The 17,436-nt window shown below is 39.7% G+C and overlaps 1 protein-coding gene across 2 annotated transcripts in view; it reads left to right on the plus strand.

Moving 5' to 3' along the window:
- The window catches only part of Aco1 (aconitase 1), a 51,426-nt gene extending 36,428 nt beyond the window's left edge, over positions 1 to 14,998 (plus strand). For both annotated transcript variants that reach the window (XM_010612888.3, XM_010612887.3), the window contains 8 exons: positions 305 to 461; positions 1,665 to 1,789; positions 3,328 to 3,432; positions 4,066 to 4,208; positions 6,050 to 6,197; positions 10,094 to 10,216; positions 13,205 to 13,390; positions 14,273 to 14,998. In XM_010612888.3, the coding sequence (XP_010611190.1) occupies positions 305 to 461; positions 1,665 to 1,789; positions 3,328 to 3,432; positions 4,066 to 4,208; positions 6,050 to 6,197; positions 10,094 to 10,216; positions 13,205 to 13,390; positions 14,273 to 14,386 (1,101 nt within the window). In that variant the 3' untranslated portion in view covers positions 14,387 to 14,998. The remainder of the gene's footprint in view (positions 1 to 304; positions 462 to 1,664; positions 1,790 to 3,327; positions 3,433 to 4,065; positions 4,209 to 6,049; positions 6,198 to 10,093; positions 10,217 to 13,204; positions 13,391 to 14,272) is intronic.
- Positions 14,999 to 17,436: the final 2,438 nt, after the last annotated feature.

The following is a 17,436-nucleotide window of genomic DNA, read 5'->3' on the forward strand; positions in this document are numbered from 1 at the left end:
GCCTGGTTTGACTACAAAGGATTCCAGGATTCAAAGTCAAACAAGTCTCCATGTAAACAAATCTAAGCTATATTGCATTGGCTTGATTTTTGTGGTAAAAATTCGGTACCCCCAGTACTATTGCATCTGTGTATGCCACAGTGGCTCCCAACTTTTAGCCTTTCACACTTGTTCTTAGAAGAGGACCAGGTGAAAGGTGAAAGAACCACATCAAGTGATGTGAAAACTGTTGCCTGTGCTCTGAGGTGAGAAATCTAGACAATCACTTCTCCCTTCGACAAGGTTATTCTTGTATCTTACACAGGGAGACCTAGTAGCTGTTGGAGTGCTGTCTGGGAACAGAAATTTTGAAGGTCGTGTCCACCCCAACACTCGGGCCAACTATTTAGCATCTCCTCCCTTAGTAATAGCCTATGCCATTGCTGGGACCATCAGGATCGACTTTGAAAAAGAGCCATTGGGTAAGATTTTGTTTGTGTGGCAGTGATTTTTTTTTTCAAGTGAATTCAGAAATATTACTGGAAGAAAATTGCTACTTTTGCTAATAAAAAAAGAATTATAGAACTTCCAGAGATAAGACAAAGGAGAATCTTTTCAGTGTTTGACAATGCACAGCTAAGACATTAACTGAGTAAACAATTTACTGAGAGTAAGGGGTAGCAAAAGTAATGAAGTAAATGTCAAAAGCAATAGATATTTGCTCTTCTGTTTTTTTGTGTAATTCCTCCCTTTTCCACAGCCATTATACTGAGTGATAGGCATTATTTTAGTATGTACAGTGTAAGGACACTTTCTGATATTTCAGCTTCTTAGACTTCAGGAAAATGATACTTAATCTCTTTTTTCTGTGGGTTTCTTGCTTGATATACTGCCCTCAATCTATTACAAGCAGATTAAATAATCTGGAAGCAGTGTCCCTTAGATTTAGTTTTAGGAAATCACAAATTTAGAGGTATAATTGATTCTTATTTCAGTGGTGCCTCGGTTCATGAACTCAATTCTTCTGAATTGCAAGCATATACCTACTATATGATGTGCCTTGTGTTCAGACAGGCTTCACTGAGGCATGAGTTAGAGTGCTGTTGACTGAAGGTGAATGAGGCCCTCAGTGTCTCTGGGGAATTAGATTCAGGACTCCCTGAGGATACTACCAAATCCACAAATGTTCAGGTGGCTTGTATGAAATGACATAGTATTTGCATATAACCTACACAGATCATCTCCAAACTACTTATAATATCTAATACGATGTAAATAAATGTATAAATGTTAATTATTTAGGGAATAATGATGAGAAAAATGTCTGTACATGTTCGATGTAGATGCAGGGGTTTTTTCCTGAATATTTTTGATTCTCTGTTGTTTGAACCAACAGATGCAGAACCCACAGATACAGAGACCCAACTGTATGTTAAATGTGATGTCTTTAAACAAAGAGCACATATAACAAGATCATGTATTGATCAGTTGATGAAAGTGTGGCCAGACTTTCATCTGGAGCCTAACATGTTTCCCCTGAGGCAGTGATCTAGTATTCACTAATTCAGTGTTCCTCAGATGTTATAGAAAGAATGTGAGCACTGAGAGGAAAGAGACCTGACTATGTGCAGTAATGAAAGTGGGGTATGGGATGATGTTTTCCTCAATAAATGTGTTTTCCTCAGGGGTAAATGCAAAGGGACAGCAGATATTTCTGAAAGATATCTGGCCAAGTCGGGATGAGATCCAGGCGGTGGAGCAGCACTATGTCATTCCTGGGATGTTTAAGGAAGTCTATGAAAAGATAGAGGTAAGACCCTCACTGCCCTCCCCACCCAAGGACTGTGAGAAAGCCTCTCTCCTTTATCCTGTCTTTAGACCTTGAGGCTCACGAGAATATAAAGAGCAGACAACTAGGAAAGTGGTTCTCAGTCATTTTTATTCCATGTCTCACATTTTTACCAACCCATACTCCCCAAATGTTCCCAGATTTGGACAAGTATGTGACAGCCTCAAGAAGAAAGGCTCTAGGATCAGCTCTCCATAGTTCCACTTCTTTTTCACATACCCTATGGTGTATGTCAGCTGTGATGAGAACCCTGATGGTCACTGTAGTTTGTCACTGAGGTGGAATCAATTGCTTGCATGTACCACATGATGCATTATTCGGGTACTTTAAAAAAATTAAAACCACTAAATAGGAAGTAGAGACTGCTGCAATAAAAACTTTCTGTGTATTTTATGAATAGTAGAAAATTTGTGGAGCTCAGTGTCACTCTCAGATGTTACTCCTTTCCCTGATGTCTGTTGTACAAGAGCTTCTTATGGGGCTGCTGGTCTGAAGTGGAGGCAGGGGTGAAGGGAACATGGTTATCAGGTACTGCACTCTCCATCAGGAATGCTGTCAGGGGTGTTACTGCCATGAGGTTTTAAGTGCAGTTCTCTGAAAGCCAAAGTAATGGCTCTGTGAAGAGAATTCAAACCATCACAGCAGCCCTTTGCTGTCCAGTCCACTGGGAGTCCACTTCCCAAAATACTCAGAAAGTAAATAACTTCCTCCTTGCTCTAGTCTGGGTTACTGTTTCATAAGTTGTTTTAAGTATATGTTTTCAGTAGCAGTTGCTATATAACATATTTAACCCAGAACTCAGTAAGCTGAAGTAACACTTAAAATGTCAGTTTCTTCAGGTCAAGAACTGAGATGTGACATCTCTGGTGCCCCAACCTTCACAAGGCTCTGGGCCACTTGTCATGAGGCTCTGGAGAAGGATGCACAAGGGCTCCTGTGTCTGCCCCAGTTCTTCTCTCTTGGCTCCAGGCCTCCTTCAGCACCTTCTGCCTGGATCTCTTCACAGCTCACTACCATCAGGCCCAGTGAATAAGAGGGCCAGAACCACAAAAAGCCTAGTGTTTTTATAGGCTTTGGAATGAAGTCATAGTGAAGCCCACACAGACAGCAGGGAGATCACCTAAGGGTGTGAATCCCAGGAGGCAGGATCATTCCTACCATTTTACTAGCCATCCAGAGTTTATGTATTTTGAAGTTTGTGACATTAAATTAGGATAAAAATGCTAGATGTGGTGGCATAGGAAGGCTGAGGCAGGAGAACTACCACAAGTTTTAAGCCAGCCTAGGTAGGCTACATAGTGAGTTCAAGACCAGACTGGGATACACAGGGAGACACTGTCTAAAAAAAAAAAAAAAAAGAATAAAACCTCTTCTGTGTGGCTATAAAGAATAAAACTGGCTTTTATTATACCTCATAGCTTGAATATTTTCTGTTTCTATTGCATATTTAAATTTTCCCTGGAATGGAATGTGATTAAATCTGTTTTTCTGTTTTTAAGACTGTGAATGAAAGCTGGAATGCCTTAGCAGCCCCATCAGATAAGCTGTATCTGTGGAATCCCAAATCTACATACATTAAATCACCACCATTCTTTGAAAACCTGGTATGACTTTTTATTTTTTAAAGTAGGTTCTTTATTTATATAATAGACTTTATTATCTCATATCCTTGATTTGACTGCTGCTTTGAATTAAATCTGTGCACACTTGAGCAGACTGTGCTGGGAGGTTGTTAGTTGGGGTATTTGGCTGTAGTGATGGTCCCTCAGTCCAGCGGTTCTGTGTGGCTATGCAGAGGAACGCTGAAGAGCAGCTATCACCTGGATGGCCCTCAGCAAAGTTGGAAATACAGTTCCAGGAGAATAACCCCCAGGACCTGCCATACTTCAGTCTACACCTCTGGAAGTCTGTCTTCTCTCATGAGTCACTGTGGCGGGAGAATTCCAGTTATTGTCTTGGGTATCTGAAGGAGAGTAGCAAGGATAATTGTGTGTGCTGCACTCCTGTATAGTACGAATACTTAACCTGCTCTTCAGGATTGAGATAGAAATGTTTGGAGTAAATTCAGATTACCTTTTTAAAGAAACATCCTTGATAAAATTAGGAAACTAGAATTTTCTGTGTGTTGATGTAGAGCAAGCCTTTGCTTTTGGTCTGTGGACCACCACTGTAGAGACTTACTGGCTCACTTGTTGGAGAAAACCTGGGAAACACTGACTGCTTATACTCTTTGCTAGACTTTGGATCTCCAGCCCCCCAAATCTATAGTGGATGCCTACGTGTTATTAAATTTGGGAGATTCAGTAACAACTGATCACATCTCTCCAGCTGGAAATATTGCAAGAAACAGCCCTGCTGCTCGCTATTTAACTAACAGAGGGTAAGTGGGAGTGAGGCGGAAAAGACTACAGGCAGAAGTGGAGTACATAGAGTGAATGAGGCTTTTCACGTGGTCTGTTTGAGTCAAACTAGTTTTTCACTGAACCTTTGAAAACCAAGTGCTTTGTCTGTAGCTTAGTAACTTCCAGAAAAAAATCCATCAGCACATGAATCTCAACACAGCATGGGGAAGGGGGGTTTGACCTTCTTTTTGAGCAAGTATATGCTTTAGGCTCAACTTCATTGCTGCCTCCAGCTTGTGGAGCTTGTTAGGCTTGAAGCCAGGCAGTGGTACAACCTGAAATGTATTATCTGTCCTGGAGACAGACATAGTATTCACAGAAAACTGCTTCAAGAATTTTTCAGTTCACTCATCTGTTCATCAGTCCCTTAGACATCCACTGATATTCCATAGGTGTTATGTCAGTATTACCTGTTGTTTCCTAATGTGCTGCTATTATTTGAGGTCGGTGGTTCTAAAATCTGATTTCCTTCAAGAATCATTTAGGGAGATAACAATTTCTGACTCCTTTCTCCTCCTGCATCACCGCTGTAGAGATGGGGCCCAGAGCAAATTTGATAAACAAATTTGAGAAATCTACATACTTTTTGGTTTCTATTTTGGTTTGTTTGTATTTCTGGATACTGAGGATTGAAATAGGGCCTTCACTATGAGCTACATCCCCAGCCCTTTTTAAAAAATCTTAAATTTTTTTTTCAGCTTTAATTGAGTTTATTGGTACATTTTAGGGATACAGTACAGTTACATTCATTGTTGGGATCTTGTACCTCTACATGACAAGTCTTGATTCTCATTTTTTCCCCTTACCTCTGCCCTCCCTTAAGACAGGGTCTCACTGTGTTACTGCCCAGACTGGGCTTGAATTTGCAGTTCTCCCATCTCAGCCCCCCAGAATGTAGGATTATTGGCATGTGCTACCACTCAGCTTACATACTTTTTTTTTCTAATGGTGATTCCTGGCCTCTTGACACATGAATTCTTTAGGTAATTAAATAAAAACAAATATAATTCCTTCCAAAAAATGCATATGTTTGTACTTTGAATGGAATTTCAAAAATTCGTACTTATATTTGCCCACTCCTAAAGCCCATACTCAATCCTCAAATTAAATCTAATCATTAAATAATATTAACACACCATCCCCTAATTTTTTAAGCAATGGGCCAGTGAACTATTCTCCATGTTAACTGTAAGAATATATCATACTTTCCTTTCATTGGTTCCCACTGACAAGATCATTTTTCTGATTTAAGACCAGAAATAGCTGTTCTGCCTCTTTGACATTGCTTTGATTTTTACCTTAGGAAAGTTGTGAATTATTTTGCCAATGTGTTTCATCCCTTTCCATTGAGTTCTTGATGACTCAGGGACAAATTCAGTCCTATTTCTGGTTACGTTATGGAACATGTTTTCTTGTCCCCTCTTGGCTCCATCTCACTGGCCTACCTTGATCATTCTCTTGTTTCTGTTTTCTTATTTTTAATTTGTTTAGCCTTTTACCATCTATGAAGATTGGTAGGCTCCTGTTCTAAGTAAATTAAAAAATACTCCTTTCAGAATTTCTCCTGATTTGAAAATCTGCCATTTGATCCAAGGAGAATATTGATTTTTGCCCTTCACCACCTACTTCATACTCTACCCTCACTTGAAGCTCTGAGCACAGCTTTTCTGCCATAGAGAACAGTGCTCAGCAGATTTAGAGAAGTAGCTAGGTTTTGGGCATTCTTTTTTTCTTGGTATAAGAGTAGTTATTATTTTTTAATTTTTATTTATTTATTTTTGCCTCACTAACCTGGCTCCTTTCCTGTTTGCCTTATTAGCCTAACTCCACGAGAATTCAACTCCTATGGCTCCCGCAGGGGTAATGATGCTATCATGGCACGGGGAACATTTGCCAACATTCGCTTGTTAAACAAATTTTTGAATAAGCAAGCACCACAGACTATACATCTCCCTTCTGGAGAAATTGTGAGTATTGTCGCTTTTGCTTCCTTTAGAAACCAATATTTGACAGGTTCTGGAAGACTGGGTATTGACATTTTTTTGCCTTTTTTTTTTTCTTTTGCCTTTTTTGTCACTGCTCCATCCTACCCTTGGCTTCCTAGTAATTCCTCTTGCCAGATACCCATGAGTAGAGTTTATCACTGATGGAGATTTAAAACCTCTTGCTTAGAGATTCTATGCCATGGTTCAACTAAGTCTTTTTTCTTGGAAGTTGAGTCTAAAAATCTTTTGAAATTTCATCAGAAAACTTGAAGGGGGAAATTGTGGGTTAAATTAGAGGATACTTACCAAGAAATGCTACCCTATGGTCTAATTAATTAAATGCTAATTAACAGTCAGTTTAGTGCACTGTATCTACTAGGAAAAGAAGGAATGTGGAGGCCTTTATAGACTTGCTCGAATCCTAAAAGAAGCCATCTGGAATTGGTACACTGCTCCTGGGATTGTTTGTTTGTGGATATGGGGTATTAGAAAGGCAGAGATGCCTGTGCTTTATTAAAGCCATAGAAGTCTGGGTGTAAATCCCAGCTCTACCTCATAGTAACTGTAGCCAGTTATTTCCTTCTCTAAAGTTCATTTTCTTATCTGTGAAATTGAAATAATATTTACTTTATAAAGCTGAGGCTTAAAAGGAAATAGAATGAATGTGGTGTCCACACGTGTGTGGATCTTTGGTGTCTCCTCCCTCCCCAGGGATGCTGTCTTAAAATGGTTTGATCTACTTAAGAAATAATCCTTACTTAAAATAGTAGCTTATGTTTCCACCCACCTTGCTGCATTCTACCTCCTATTGTAAGCCCTTTGAATGTACTGACTTACTTAATCCTCATAACAACCCTTTGAGGTAATTACCTGTGTTAAAATTGACAATGTGAGGCATGGAAAAGTCATAATTCCCTAAGTTTACACAGTGGTAAAGCTCAAGTAAAGTCCCAAGGAATCTGACCCTGAAGGCAGTGCCCTTTGCCACCACATACACTGCCTCACTGAGAACTGACTGTGTTTGCATAAAGCAAACTCTGCTTATAGATAACTGGGTCCATGCCAGGACTTCACCCAGCAGGTGCTTATTCAGTGAATAGCAGGGATAAGAAACTATTTGATGAAGAGGATGCATATCGAATGATGGAATGCCCTAGACACCAACAGGGAAAGACTTACAGTTACAGACATTGACAGGCCCCCAACAAACTGTGCCGAAGTAGCCCTCACTATAAGCCTTACTTCATAAGAAACCTATAGTCAGTTTTAGTGCCCCATTTTAAATCACGAGACAGAATCAGAGACGGGCAGACATTTGAACCAAGACTTGAATTTGAAAGACAGATCTAAACAGAGAATAGGGGGAAACGGAATGAAAGATAACAGAGACATTGCAGAAAGTAGAAGAAAACTTTTAAAGAAAAGAATAATCTCCCCAGAGCTATAAGTGAATTCGAAAAGAAAAACATTTTAAATTTTTTTAAAATGTGCACCTCCCTTCCCAAATAATTCAAAAGAACCAGTGATTAGTTTAGAAAGTCTACTGGAGTATAGAACAGAAAGACAAGGAAAAATGTGAGAAATAGTATAACAAAATTAAAGAATGAACTGAGGAGACCAACATTTGACAAGACAGAGGTACTAAAAGAAAGTAGACAAAACAGGAGGAGCTGGGCTTGGTGGTGCACACCTGTAATCCCAGCACTGGGAGGCTGAGGCTGGAGGATCCGCACAAGTTCAAGGCCAGCCTGGGCTGCATAGTGAGCTCAAGGCCAGCGTGGACCACATAGCGAGACCCTGTCTTACCCCGCCCCCCAAAAAAGGGAAATTATTGAAGGAATAACACAAGGTATATTTTTCCAAGACTATACTATCTGAGAATCCAGATTGAAAAGACCCACCAAATACCCAGCCAGATGATTTACAAAGACTTGCTTGAGTCAGGTGCAAGAATTTGAAGAGAACACATTTCATTATGTTCCATTCCTACGGGAGTTTTAAAAATGGATCACTAGGCATTGAAGAGTTAATGACACATTCACATATTCAAAAACTTTAAAAATACTCCTTGCTCCTTCTCTCTGGAAGTATTTGGTGAGTGCATTTCACCAAAATGAAGAAGTAAAGAAAAATATGTAGGATCCAAAGAATAAAAGGGAAAGGAATACCCAGAATGTTGAGAAGGAAGATTTTTCTGTCACAGGAATGCACCACGTATCATTGAGAGCAGTCGATCCAAGAGTGGTACTGCACTAAGAGTCTTAACCTGTGTGTCATCTGACATGTTTGAATACCTTTAAAGATTTGTTCTTTCAGCAGAGCATTTAGGAATTAATAGGTAGGAACACTGATAAATGTGAGCACACTAAAAAAGAAAGTTCCAGTAGAAAAATTATAAAAATGGCCAAAAAGAAGAAATCATAGTATAATACATGGCATATGTATATCTAGAGCTTACATAATTGATGTCAAAATGTGTGGCATAACTTTGTGGGAGGTTAGAGAGAGGGAACATGGCAGGATGGGAGCAGCAGAGAGTGGAGGTAATATTGAAGAGGCTGAAATCTTGGGCTGGGGATTTAGCTCAGTGGTTCTGCTGTCTGCCTCACAAGCACAAGGACCCGAGTTTGATCCCCAGTACCCCCCCCCAAAACAAGACAGACTGAATTCTTCATCAGGGTAGTGAAGGGACAGATTATTTCACAAATGGAAAAGTAAGAACTGGCTTTTTAAACATTACGCCTAGAGACTAGAAGCACAGTCACAGAAGAAATACCATACTTACCTGTGTATCTGTGTTTTCTATTGGAAGAGAGAATGCAGGGAGCTGTAACCTTATAATCTGTTGAGCACTGTCAGTGTGGCTGCTGTAGTAGAAACATCAGAACAACCAGTGTCTGGACCTCCTCAATCTCTGTGACCTTGGGCAACATGACCTGCAGTGACCTGAATTCTCAGCTGTGTAGTAGTTGTGAAAACACTTTTTGAAACACATATTTCTATATTCTTAATGCACAAAGTTAGTAATCCGAAAATAGTAGGTAGGCCATTTGATTGGACAGAGGAGTGTGTTTGCTATTTTTGTAAGTTTCTGTACTCGTGAGTTCTGTCCAGCCAAAAGCACAGTGTTAGTGCAATGTTTGCACAATGCTAGTGCAATTAACCACAGTTCTGTCAGTCATCAAACTATTACTTTGTGGAAAGCCTACCTCATAATTTGATCAAATGCTTATCTTTTATCTTTCTGACTTACATAGCTAGGAAAAATAATTGTTTCAGATATCTTGATGAAATCTCAACTCAGCATAACATTTAGATTCTTGTGAGAAACGTCTTTGTGTAGTGTGTTTCTTATATATTAAAATATTAGCTGCGTATTTCCTACTTTTACTAATTGTTGCTCCATCCATGTTTCTACGGTCTTTATCTTGACCTGCATGTAGAAGGAAAATAAAAATTTTCATTTTATATAATTTCAGAACATGTATTTTGCTACCCTTCATAGCTGACCATTGTTGAGACTCTGGTATTGAGTCAAAACTCAGGCTTTGGTGGGATTATCTGGTTTTTAAGTTTTAAAACAACTTAGTTAATGGAAGAAAAAAGATCTTAATGCCCCAGGATCTGAATACTTTTATAAAACTGAACAACAGTTGGACATTTCAGTCAAAAGAATATAAAACATGATTTGATAGAAATAGATTGAGTTAAGTGGGGCTTGTAGACCACCTGGCCAATCAGTTGAGTTTTCTGTTGGCTTCACATTGACTTGGCTGCCTGCTGACCTTCTGATCCTCAGCTCTCACCAGGACATGCTGGGCCAGTATCCATGTACTTTGCCTTTTATGCATCGGTAAAACCTTCCTTTTCTCTCTCAGCTTGATGTGTTTGATGCTGCTGAGCGATACCAGCAAGCAGGCCTTCCTCTGATTGTTCTGGCTGGCAAAGAGTATGGCTCAGGCAGCTCCCGAGACTGGGCAGCCAAAGGCCCTTTCCTGCTGGTGAGTATGAAGTGGCTTCCCAACAGGCAGCTGGAAGGGAAGCCAGGAGGAGCCCAGGAATGAATTCTGTGGCTTTACTTTCAAAATGCTGTGAAAGAGCAAGCTCTGAAAAGCATTTGGTATTTATTCCTATTTCTGGGTGGCTCTACATTTATTTCACTTAAGCATAATAATCTAAATTTGAACTAGTCCTTTAGATCAGACTTTTATACCATGGCAATTATTGGACTTTTTGAGTGTCTAAATCAATTTGGAAGGAAGGTTTATGAAGTCTGACATGATATTCAAAATGTTTATATTAATGTCTTTTATAGAAGTTTCATGATTTTCATATAGTTTTCAGAGTTTGGGGCCTCAATATTTATTAGTGCCATTATCCCAGATAAATGTAAGGAGTAAATCAAACAGAACTACTGTATCATCTGCCAGATTCTCAGAAGGAAATAGTACAGGCCTTTGTGGGAGTTACCTTGGCAAGAGTAGACTCCAGGTTTCTTGGAAAAAATGAAGAGTGTGCACTTTTTACAGTTGCTTTTCATTGCTAGGGGAAAATCTACTGATAGTATCTCAGTGAGAAAGAGAAGCTCTCTGAATATAGCCAGGCAGCTTTTTAGAGCCTTCGGCTGTTTCAGAGCTTTGCCTTCATGAAGTGTCCAATAGGAGGGATGGTGCCAGCAGCAGAGAACTTTTACCTCTTGAGCATTGGCTTGCCCTGAGAGCAAGGAAGAGCTGTGCTGCTGGCTTCAGTCCCCAAAGGAAGGTAAAGAGACTTAGCTGATACCAATTTAAATCATTTACAGCGCAAACAAATGAATTCCCTTGGGAAACACTTAGGTCCACATTCACAAATATAGTAAAAAATGTGACTCTCTGGCAGGCAGCCCTCAAATGTCATTTGAACACTACCCCAAATATATTTTTAATTACTCTGCCTTAAGTTACTTTCCCGTTGCTGGGACAAAATACTTGACACCACAAGTTAAAGAAGGAAAGGTTTATTTTGGCTGTTGCCAGGACATGGCCCCAAAGCAGAGGGGCATGGCAGAGGCGGCTTGCTCATGGCATAGCAGTGGGAAGCAGAGAAGGAAGACTGGAGGAAGAAGGATGTATAGTGTTCCAGGCCACGCTCACAGTGACCCACCTCTTCCCACGAGTTGTTATGATTTCCAACATCACACCCAGCTATAAACCCATCAGTGGACTAACCAGGATCCACACGCATGATCCACTCACCTCTCAAAAGCCCTAACTATAAGCACATGAGGCTCTGGGGAGGCATCCAGGTAAAAGCCATAACACACTTATTTTGCTCTAAGGGGAAAAAGTAAGTTGGTAATAGGTCAAAGGCCTTCCTTTTCTGGACACTTCTAGAAAGATCTGGAAAAATTACACAAAAAGATTTTAGGCAGCGGGTTAAGGGCTGACAATAGAAATGAGACCTCAACAGTAAGCAGTCAGGCTGGGAGCTCTGAAATCTGACAGAGGACAAGAAAAGAACTGGCTCTAAGGTGCGCCCTAAAGTCTAGATTTCCCTGCAGAGGGCCTGAGAGCTGGCTGCCCAGAAAGCTGTGCAGCTGTATCCTTGGCCACGCAAGCTGAGCAGTGCTGCCCGGTGCTCACTGGAAGACGACAGTTATGATATGAGCACCTGCAGCACAGAGCTGGGGATGGGATGCTTTGTGTTCAGAGAACTTTCCACTTCCCCCTAAATAAACACACACACACATATGTAAATCTCTCCAAAATACCTGCTATCCCTGAGAATCTACCCTTTCTCTGTAACAGTGGTTCTCACATTTGGACATACCTCTGACTTCTTTTTTAATAGTTTCTTAGCTCTTATCCCCAGAGATTCCATTTTAATTACCAAGGAGAAAGGTCTGAACACTGGGATTTTAATAAGCTGCCCTTGGTGATTCTAATGTGCACCTAAATTTGAGAACCCCTGCTCAATAACAGTGATTCTGTGGCCCCTCCTGCCCTATGCTCCCTGCAGGTGATTGGGATGAAGTAGATCGGGGGTGGTATCCAAGTGTCATGTTTTTAATCAGCTCCCATGAGTGAGTCTGGGTCAGGTGTCTCAAAAGTGTGTCCTAGTTATTAAGAGACCTTTTAGAGTATTTAATATTATTGCAGTTAATATTAACTATTAATTATAAATTAATGGAGAATTCTAATTAGGTATCCTGCTTTATTGATTATTGCTCTATATTGTCAGATTATTCATTACCTATAAAATAGGAAGCTTAATGTAAAGACTATTCAGCACATTTTAACCCTTGAAATAGGAACTTTCACAGCAGTCTGCAGTAATCACTTACTTTATAGTAGTATGCTGGGATAATTACTTTTTTTTAATTGATACACTGAAGTCAAACCCAATGAGTGGTGAGCTACATCCCCAATACTTTCTTATTTCATTTTGAGACAGGATCTAAATTTCCTAGGCTGGCCTTAGAGTAGATCACCTTGCTTTAGCCTCCCATGTAGCTGGCACTACAGGCAAACATCATCTACCATACCTAACCTAAAAATTGCGATTAAAACTTGTGTGTCTGTTTATACACCTGCAGTAATAGCAAAATTCAAAAGAATTTTCTTTATATATCTGGTATAGATTCCAGATGCATGGGAGTTTGCTAAATGGTCTTGTATCTCAAAGGGGCTAAAGGCATGGTCAGACCACATGGTTCAGATACCACATCCTACCACTGATTACTGGATAAAGGGGAATAGGAATAGCATCTGCTGTGCCCCAGTGTTGGGGTAGAGGAGAGAATTCATTTCAGTGCTTGAATAGTACTGGTACATTTTAGTGCTCGCTACTTTATTTCTAACTGCAGGATAACATCTTCAGGTAAAAGGTTATCACATATTTAGAGTGAATTTAATTGAGAGAACAGTCTTGACTTTAGAATCCTTTTGTAAAGTTTTCATGTACCTGAAAGGAAAACTGGCACTGTGTCCAAACTACTCTTTATTCATCAGGGAATCAAAGCTGTTCTGGCCGAGAGCTACGAGCGTATTCACCGCAGTAACCTGGTTGGAATGGGGGTAATCCCCCTCGAGTATATCCCTGGTGAAAATGCAGACTCTCTGGGACTCACAGGGCAGGAACGGTACACTGTCATCATTCCAGAGAACCTCAGACCACAAATGAAAATCCAGGTCAAGGTAAGCCTACCTGTCCATGGCAGGACCTGCTGCAAAGGGCCCTTTTCTTGTAATCACTCTAATTAAAAGGAAATTAATGGAATTTGAGAGGAAAAATTAAAAGTCAGTAGGACAGCATTAGACTTGGAGTCCTACTAGCACCTTTTACACTTGTACAACATAGTTTGGATGATACCTTTTGATTTATTATTTCTGTTTGCTCAGAGAGTGATCATCAGTTCTAATTTTACCTCCCTTCCCCAACTAGCCTCTGTCTCCTGTTCCTCCCACTCCCACTCAGCCTGGAGAATAGTAATGAATAGCGATTTTCATGTGACCTAAAAAACTCTTTTTCTTACTATGAAAATGTGACCAACATACACATTAGCCCCCTCCCTAAGCCTCGTCCCAGATCCTAGGCTTTAATTAGCTCACATGTGAAAATGACAGATCCTTAGGTAAGGATAGGATGAACTGTCCCGCACCAAAATCCCAGGAGTGATTTAGCATGAGGTACAGGCAGCTGTGAGCCCTGTGTTCTAGGTGGGCGGCTTGGTCAGCTGCCTAATGTGCACCCTCAGTGACATTTCTACCCCCAAACAATTCCGTCCACAGGGAGAAGGTTTAGAAAGTAACATCTCCTTGTAACTAATGGCCGCTGCCCTCAGAAGCTGTTTCTAGTTCTCTGGTCCTTCACCTCCATCACTACACTGCTTCTCAATCTTGGGCAAATAAATCCCCCAAGGGTCTTATCAAAAAGTAGATTCTGATTAAGAGGCCACCTGTCCCGGTGTGCTGCTCATCTGCTAGTGTGGGAACCAGAGGGCCAGTCAGGCCAAATCTCCCTGAGACACTGGTATCTTACCCTCTCCTTCAGCATTCTTTGCTTCTTTGTCGTTGCAGCTGGATACTGGGAAGACCTTCCAGGCTGTCATGAGGTTTGACACTGATGTGGAACTCACTTATTTCCACAATGGGGGCATCCTCAACTACATGATCCGTAAGATGGCCAAGTAGGCCCTCATTTCCTAGAGAGCTGCATTTGGTGCTTCACCTACGGGGCACCAGGCACTCAGCCAGCAGAGACCCTGATGAAGAAGCCGCCCTTCTTCCACACAGGGTGTTCCCTTGAACACAACACCTGAGCACTGCGGTTTGGGTGCCCTTCCTGGAGGCCCAAAGCCAGAAGTTTCTACATTCTCTATTTTTGTTAATTGTTTATCTTTCTCTAGAATTTGGAAGCTAGAAATGTGGGAAAATCAGTAGTGCCAGAAAAAGAGCTGGTTTGTTTTTGAAGTTACCGATCACAGGACATTGATTTTTTAGTCTTATTAATTAAACTTCAGCTGAACACTAGTAAGTTTTTTCAAAAGGGTGTCCTACCCTTTTCATTGTTTTTCTGTTATCTTCTGCTCACTGAAACCCTTTCTTTGAGGGCCTGTTCCTTTGTATATTTTATCAGTGATAACTGACATAAGTAGGTAGGAACTTTTTCACACTTCAGATCATAATACTGATACTGATTATGATTTCCCCCTTCAGAATGAATAATCAAACACCTGGTGGACAGGTCAGACATTGAAATTTTTTTTATTATATACCTTTTAGAAAAACAACATTAAAAGAAAAGTGTTTTTCTTTCACTGTCTTCAATAATTTTTTTCCAATAAATATTTCATCAAGGGAAAATCAAATATTTCATGAAGAGGAAACTTTTTGGAGGTGGTTTGGGAAAGAAACAGAACACTTCTGATTTGAATAAGATTAAATGTATATTCATAGAAAATCTGTTGTCTTTGGAATTGAGTTGTGCTGTGTGATAGTTTTGTATACTTACAGCATATGATCCTGAAGGTGGATGACCTTTGCATCTGTTTCTACAGCCATATCTGAACTGTGTAGGTACATTGGAAGTGTTGAGGAACCAATTACCTGCCCTGTTTGGGAGCAGCAGATAGAGAAATAGTAACCTGATAGTAGTAGCAAGGAAGTAAATATGGTACACAGATCCTAGCCTTTTCATTTTCTGAAGTTTATTTGCTCATTTCCATCATTAAAATCCTTTAGGGCATGTCTTAGTCTGCTCTGGCTGCTATAACAAAATACCACAGGCTGAATGGTTTAATCAACAAAAATTTATAATCATGTAGTTCTGGAGCCTGGAAGTCCAAGTCAGGTTTCTAGCTGTTCAGGTTTCTTGTGAGCACTTTTTTCTAGCTTGCACATGTCCTTTTCTTCTTATATGCAACAGAAGAGGGAGAAGGAGAACTAGCTCTCTTGTGACTTTTCCTATAAGGATATTAATTATGTAGGATAAAGGTCTCATCTTTATGATCTTATTTAACTTTAATTTTTTCTCCGTGCTATTTTAGTGGTTAGGGCTTCAACACAGGACTTTTTAGAGAATATAAACGGTCCATAACTTGGCACCTTATAAGGTTAATCTCCTTGCAACGATTATTTTAAACATTCACATTTTAATATAAGGCTAGCAATACTGAGAGATAAAGGTATTAGTTCCACTGTGCACATTAGAAAGTTTAAATAATGTCATAAATCTAATAAATGAAAAGTACCGGAATTTCAAAGCTGATTTTCTTAATCCAAAGCTAGGAATTTTTCTAAATTTCTAAAGTTGACACCTGGAATGAGGCTTACCAATTTGTAGATCATATCTTAACCCCTTTAAATTTCTCCATGTCTTTTTCTGCAATCAGTCTGCTACTCTCCTCTTGAACTCATTCTGTGAGCTCACCTCCTATAACCTGGGCGCTCCAGCTGTGTGAGGACCAGAGAGCTAAGGATGTCAGCCTAGCACTGTATGCATGATCTGTCAGCCCTGGCACCAGCCAGCCAGTGCTTCTGTTATGGATCTAAATGGAATTTGGGGATGGGAGTTGTTTTTGTTTCTTTTTGCTTTTTAATTGTTTTTGACGAACATTATATTTACTGTGTACAACATGATGTTTTGAAATGATTGTAGAATGGCTGAATTGAGCTAAATAACATATATTACCTCACATATTTTTTGTGGTGAGAATATGTTTAATAGTGATTTTTAAGAATATATTGTTATTAACTATAATCACCACATTGTACAATAGATAAATTATTCTTTCTAAATGAAATTTTTTATCCTTTTTCTAATACTCCCTCAGCCCTTGGTCATTACTTGGTAATTGTTCTACTCTCTGCTTCTGTAAGTTTGACTTTTTAGATTCCACTTATAAGATCATGCAGCATTTGTCTTTGTGTACCTGACTTATTGTAATACCCTTGAGGTTCATCTGTATTGTCATGAAAGACAGGATTTTGTTCTTTATAAGGTTGAGTAGTATCTGTGTATCAGTACCACATTTGCTTTGTACTTGTGCTGATTCCTTATCTCAGCTGCTGTAAATGATGCAGCGGTGAATGTGGAAGTGCAGGTATCTCTTAGCACACTGGTTTCATGCCTTTTAGATATACTCATGTGCCCAGAAGCAGAATTGTTGGATCACACAGAGTCATTTAGCTTTTTAAGGACTCAATAGTGTTTCCCAGAGTAGCTATACTAATTAACACTCTCACCCACAGTGTGTAAGCATTCCCTGTTTTCCACATCTTCACCAGCACTTATCTTTCAACATTTTAATACTGGCCACATTTTAATATTTGGCCACTGGCCAAGTGTTAATGTGGTTTTAATTTACAGTTCCATGATAGGTTGAGCATTTTTTTTATGTACATGTTGGCCATTTGATTAACCAAATGATTAAGGTTATATTGGATCTGCTTTAGAAAGTATGGACATTTTAATGTTAATTCTTCTGTATCTACATGAGCAGTTTTTTTGTATACTCTTCAGTTTCATCGGTGGCTTATAGTTTTCAGAGTATAGATCTTCAATTTCCATGCTTAAATTGATTCCTAGGCATTATTTGTACCATTATAAATGAGATTGTTTTCTTGATTTCTTTTTCAGATAGTCTCATTTTTAATATATGGAAATGTCACTGATTTTTGTGTGTTGATTTTTGTATTCTAGATGTTTGCTGACTGTATTCAGTTATATTTTTGGGGGGGGT

The sequence above is a fragment of the Fukomys damarensis genome, unplaced genomic scaffold (genome assembly GCF_012274545.1).
Source record: "Fukomys damarensis isolate Sample0158 unplaced genomic scaffold, DMR_v1.0_HiC HiC_scaffold_36, whole genome shotgun sequence".
Lineage (NCBI taxonomy): Eukaryota > Metazoa > Chordata > Mammalia > Rodentia > Bathyergidae > Fukomys > Fukomys damarensis.